This window comes from Sinocyclocheilus rhinocerous, unplaced genomic scaffold (assembly GCF_001515625.1).
Source record: "Sinocyclocheilus rhinocerous isolate Xijiao unplaced genomic scaffold, SAMN03320098_v1.1 scaffold688, whole genome shotgun sequence".
Classification (NCBI taxonomy): domain Eukaryota; kingdom Metazoa; phylum Chordata; class Actinopteri; order Cypriniformes; family Cyprinidae; genus Sinocyclocheilus; species Sinocyclocheilus rhinocerous.
This window is the reverse complement of record NW_015651641.1, coordinates 685,130-691,496: the sequence shown is the minus strand read 5'-3', so window position 1 is coordinate 691,496 and position 6,367 is coordinate 685,130. Positions and strand designations below refer to the sequence as shown.

The 6,367-nt window shown below is 36.2% G+C and overlaps 1 protein-coding gene across 1 annotated transcript in view; it reads left to right on the top strand.

The window, feature by feature from the left end:
* sardh (sarcosine dehydrogenase) overlaps window positions 1-6,367 on the top strand; it is a 71,706-nt gene that overhangs the window by 25,873 nt on the left and 39,466 nt on the right. The window contains exons 9-10 of the mRNA XM_016518725.1: window positions 3,773-3,863; window positions 5,280-5,421. Of these exons, the coding sequence (XP_016374211.1) occupies window positions 3,773-3,863; window positions 5,280-5,421 (233 nt within the window). The remainder of the gene's footprint in view (window positions 1-3,772; window positions 3,864-5,279; window positions 5,422-6,367) is intronic.

The following is a 6,367-nucleotide window of genomic DNA, read 5'->3' as shown; positions in this document are numbered from 1 at the left end:
TTTAGCGTTTGTGTGAATGACACTGTGCACCTTCTATATATGTTATTATTTAAAAGCTGCTTGTGATAGGCTTTGGTTCATCGTGTGACTTTCTCATCACCACCTGCATTTGGTGGTTACTAGTGTATTACAAAGCTAAACAGATTTCAGTACTTCAATAGGTTGGTATATTAACATTATATCAGTTAATATACATACGGTATTTAACTGTAAATTTAAGTTAAAACCGTAAACCCTAAAACGTTGCTACCGTATTTTTTACGGTAAAATTCCGGCAACCACAGCTGCCGGTTTTTTACCGTAAATTTTACGGAATTTTTTTACAGTGTGTGTGTGTGTGTGTGAGAGAGAGAGTGGTAGTAGAAGAGGTCAGTCTGAGGCAGATGGTGGTTCATTTGTGATGTGATTAAGAGCCGCTTCCCTTCTGGAGAAAACACACAGGCTCTTCCTGTGTCTGAATATACCAACTTCCGTTCTATATTGTAGGCAAAAAACAGCATGTGAAAAAAGTAGTATGTCTGAATTCATCGTTTTTATTAGTGATGCACCAAAATTTTGCCAACTGAAAATATTGGGCTGGTAATGAATATTCGGTTTCGACAGTGGTAAGATCAGTGGAGGAAAATGCACTCAAGATGGTCATCAAAAGAGCGATGTTTATTTCATAATTAACCAAATAACAAGTATTAACTAAAAATAGTTTAGTGTTTAGTTGCTGCCTACAGCGAATGATGTTTTGAATCTGTTCCCTCATGAGGTTCCACTGTTAAGACCATGATGTGCTTGCTGCAAAGTTCTTTATTGTTCTACATTACAGAAGTGTGAAATAGCTGTGCAATTATATACATTTAGCATTTAGATAATGTGTTATTTATGTCTGAGTGAACAAATGAACCTGTTAAGAATTATGTCAAAGAAGGCGGAGCCACAGAGCCACACCCACCTATTACATAATCATCATTGACCAATAGGGCTTGACAAGATGCGCGTTAAATATCGCATGCGATTTGTCGTGCAGCCCTATTGACCAATGGCATTTCAAAGGTGTTTAACAGCTGGCAGGAATTTTTTCCTGGATAGTTTGTGCTGGGGAGATGTTTCAGACCACCAAAACAAACCCCAAAACACCTGTTTTGGCCAGATTTAGTTCGAAATGTCACACATTTCGCTGTCTTCGATGGCAGCTGCCTATATAGACAGTAGACAGCAATGCAGTTCTCCAGGTTTTGAAGCAGAGCCATGTACTCTCAGGCACCTACACACACATGTATGTGATCGGCATGTCTCATATAGTGCTCTGAAGCTTCCTTCTCTCTCAGCCTCATTTTATTCCCCCTTGTTTTCTTTCTCATCTCCCCTGACATTTGCAGAAATACCACTAGTGATTCGATCGCTGCTTTGATGAAGAAAGAAAACTGGGGTGTGTGTGGGTGTGTGTGTTTCCTGAGAGGAAAACATAGATGGGAAGGTCTATCCACATGGTAGCATTAACTCATGCAATGTTGAACTCTCATTCCTTGCCCCAGCAGTTCAGCTGTAGCTCAACACAGACCAAAGACCTGTGCAGTCATCAGGGAGGCTCATGTGCTGCACCCTTCCTCGAGGACGTTTGTGGGCTGATGCATATTGCTCACAAAATGGCAAGAGCTTGCTGAAATCAGCCATTGAAATCATTTCTAGGGGTGTAAATGTTTCTGATGGTGATTTGGAGGAGGCACTGAGTCACCTTAAATGGATAGTTTAACCAAAAAATAAAAATAAAAAATCCTTTCATGCCCTCACCCTCATGTTGGTACAAACCTGTATGACTTTCTTTCTTACCATTGGACTCCACTTTTATTGAATGGACAAAAACCACTCTCCAGACAGTCTCCAAAGTATCTTCTTTTATGTTCCACAGAAGAAAGAAAGTCAGGTTTGGAACGATTAATTGTGAGTAAATGATGAGAATTTCAATTTTTGGATGAACTGAACCTTTATCTCAAAAGTGCCTTGAGGAAGTCTCAGGGTTGGGTGGGAAGTACAAAAATGTAAAAATTTTCAAGCAGTTCTCAACAGAAGCACAATATTCTGCATGACGTAAATAGCACAGAAAATGTTTTTGCATCACACTGTGCTCCTTTTTTCCATTGTTTTTCTATGTGAACATGCCTTTTGCTCTTGCATCTTTTGCAGCGTCTCATGCATGACTCGTGCAGGCCTCTAAATTATAAACATGTTCAAAACTTTGCTGACAAACCTGTTGTTCACAATCTACTACACACATCTGACTGATAGATTAGACTTTTTTTGCAAGTAAAAGGCCTTTTAGTTTAACCGTACAAACATCCAACCTACAGGTATGTGTCTTTTTTCTGTGAAGTCTTTACAGATTTTTATAAATTGTTAGTAATATTTCAAGATGAATATTTACAGGACTGAAGAATCTCAGGTTTACTTGATTTTCCATGCATCCAGTCATTTTTTTAGGACAATCATGTTAAAATGAAAGAAATGAAAATTCTGTCATTAATTACTCACCCTCAAGTTGTAACAATCCCTGAAGACTTTCGGTCATCCTCGGAACACAATTGAAGATATTTTAAATGAAATCTGAGAGGTTTCTGTTCCTCCATTGACAACCTAAGCAACTTTCACTTCGAAGGCCCAGAAAGGTAGTAAAAACATCATGGAGGTAGTCCATGTTACTCCAGTATCAAATATGATCCATCAAGCTTTTGAGGAGCACTTATTTCTTCATCTCTCAATCATCACTGTTTTGCATTTTTTGATTTGCCCCCGCAATAAAAACTACAGAGCATTGAGCATAAAACTAAGCATTTAAATATGAGATATATTCTGCATTTTATTCCCTCGCAATTCAGAGTGTATATCTGGCAATTCAGGCTTTTTTTATTCTGAGAAAAAAGTAAGAATTGTGAGATATAAAAAAAGTCACAATTATCTTTATTTTATTCAGTGGTGAAACAAGCTTCCATAATATTCTCACTATATCATAAAAAGGTATCAAATATGACACTCAACAAAAAACATATGCAATCATGTGCTTTTAAATATTTATTACAAAATATTTTTCTAAAGGCTCAATAAACAGCAGGGTTAAAAAAAGTTTTTCTGGATCTCACGTTTTTAAACCCAAAAACTCGTTCTCTGTGAATGGCATCTAAGACGGCTCTGTAAGCAGCGCTTTGTCATGAGAGCTCTAGAAATGCTTCTCGAGGCGTGTGGGACACCGAGTGTCTGAGAGATAAAGCAGTGACGCGGCATGGAATTCAAGGCACTAAGGCAGCCATTACTCAGCGACTCTGTGGTCTCTGGCTAATGCTAATGAAGTCATCAGCCAGCTAATGAGCCAGAAGTCCTTTGGAGACACCGCCAACATCTCCACAGGCACTCGCTACGCCTCTTCCAAGATGCTGTCGCCCATTTGATTCACTCCCCTTTGATTTGTCTCTCACTTCACAATGCCCTTCATTCCTCCTTGGAATTCCTCTGCTTCTGTTCATTATTCCTCTCCTGTCCGCTCAGAGCTGGCAAAGATTGATTCGCTCTGATGGTTCAACTCTTCTGGGTATCGTTCACTATGAACCGATCGGCAGCTGTCAGTCACATTGTTCCTAGAGAGGTACTTTGTAGCTTGGTAAACGGTGTGCCGTGTTGCTTAGGGTTGTACAGAAGTTTGATTGTCTGGAGTAGAATAAAGTTGACTGGCAGTTATGAGCTGTCAGTGATGGGATGATGATTGACATATGCTCTGTGATTTGATTGGCAGGTATGATGTTAGGAGGAGGATGTGGCAAAGAGCTGGCTCATTGGATCATTCACGGGCGTCCCGAAAAAGACATGTATGGATATGATATCAGGTACGTTTTGTGCGAGCAAGTGTTTCTGTGAGTACTACTTTATGTACTTTGTTTGAGGCGGGACTGTCTTTTTTTCCGACCAATGGAAGATGGGGAATTTAAGCATTTTGAGTCGGACGTGACATAAGTAATTATTTGTAAGTCAAGAACCATTCTGAACAAATTCAATCAGTTAGTCAGTTGTTAGATGCTTTAAAACAATAACTTCTTCATTTGTAAATCTTTCTCACTAATTCACTAAAATATCATAAAAGTCATTAGTTCATGATTCAGTCTAGGGCTGCACAATTAATCAAAATAAAGCCAAAATCAAGATATGACTTGGTGCGATTATTAAATCATAAGGGCTGCAAATTAACTAATTAAATATATGCGCTGCATTGTGTTCATTTACACATGAGCAGATGTTTTTAGCATCTTCACAGTAAATGTTGCTCCACACAAACTCATCTCTGCATCTTCTCCAAAGTTTGAGTCACATATAACGTGCATTTGGGAACGCAACATGCAGGAAACATCTTCTTAAACTTGTAATGAAAAGTGCTAACTGGCTGTCGTCAACTAAAGAGAATCTTTGGAGAAGCCATCCATTCGGTTTTCTGCCAAAATAACAGCTGGATGGTTTAACAATTAAAAATGAAGATGACCATAAATATTAGTATTGTCATTTTACAGTTCTAATTTAAAATGATTATTATATTTTTTTCTAAAATACTAAAATTTTACAGTGAAATTTAAAATAGTAAATTAATAATAATTTAAATATTATTTATTTAACAATTAATAAGATTAATAATTAAATACAAATTATTATTATATATTATTATACTTGTTATTATTAAATATTAATTACATTATTATTAAAATGGTCAAAATTGTGCAGCCTCACAAGTAAGCTCAGCTCAAACCTAGAGCGTTTTGTATTTATTTATTTTTTTAAATCATGTTAAATCGCAATTTTTATGAGAAAATTTTATTAAAAAAAACAATTTGTGCAACCCTAAATCAGACTATACTGACGTTTTTTTTTTTAAATGGCGCTTTGTCCAAACTGCTGGAAGAATTCAGACATTTAAGAACCGTTAACCACACCAAACATCATCAAGATCAATCTTTCTGCTAAATAAGAATCAGTTCTTGATTGCCAGCCCTACTAGTGTCTGAAGGAGTATTTCAAACACCACACATGGGTTTTGTTAGTATGTTCAGTTCAGTGACCGCATCTGTGAAAGGAACATCATGACTGAGCTCAGGACATCAGATGTGTGAGGTATTATGAAGGTCAGCTGAGGGCAGGACGCTCTGAACTCACTGTCCAGCCTGCACTAGCATTCGCTTCTGTGCCTTGAAAATGATGTGACGTATCTGTATGTGTGTCTCAGTTCCTTACTTCATCTCCCTTTTTCTGTGTCTCAGGCGTTTCCATCATTCCCTGACCAACAACAACCGCTGGATCAGAGAGCGGAGTCATGAATCGTATGCCAAAAACTATTCAGTAGTTTTCCCGTTTGATGAACCTTTGGCCAGCCGCAACATGAGGAAAGACCCCTTCCACCAGGTTCAGCCCGTCTCTTATGTCTCTTTATCCCCTTTTGAACCACTGGCTCAAGACGTCTTTGTTTTACTGTCCATTATAATCAAATATAATTTCCTATAGGTGCATGCACATTAGATGGGCTGATCTGGGGAAAAAAAGCTCATATTATTTTATCTAAAGGAGGAAAATGAATCTACTTGAATCTACTTTTTAATAATATACTGTATATGTCAAATAAGCATTATATATATATAAATACTTAACATTAGTTAACTACTTTAGTTAACAAGAACTAAGCATGAACAATACTTCTACAGCACTTATTAGTCTTAATTCATGTTAATCTCAACATTTATTAATGTATTATTAAAATCAAAAGTTGTGCTTGTTAACATTAGTTAATGCACTGTGAATTAACATGAACGACTGTATTTTCATTAACTAACATTTACAAAGATGAATAAATACTGTAATGTATTGTCCATTGTTTGTTCATGTTAGTTAATACATTAACTAACATTAACTAATGGAACCTTATTGTAAAGTGTTACCAAAACTTTCTATTCATCAAAGAATCATGAAAAAATGTATCTCAGTTTTTTCACAAAAATATGGTGTTTTCTATATTTCTTTAAAAATATATAAAAAAAATAAAATAGCCCCAAATTTCTAAACGATAGTACATAATAGTGGTAATTGTTAAACTGAATTTAAGGTCATGAAAATATTGGCTCGGTTCAAAAAATGACTTAAATGGTCCTTATTGATTTTGTGGTGAAATATGACTAGAACATATCAGGTATAAGCAGTGTTGGGAAGGTTACTTTGGAAATGTAATAGCTTACAGATTACAAGTTACCCTATTTAAAATGTAATAGTAGTGTACATTTTTCAATTACTTTATTAAAGTAATGTAACTGATTACATTTGATTACTTTTTGATTACTTTTCAAAATTTCTAATGAAT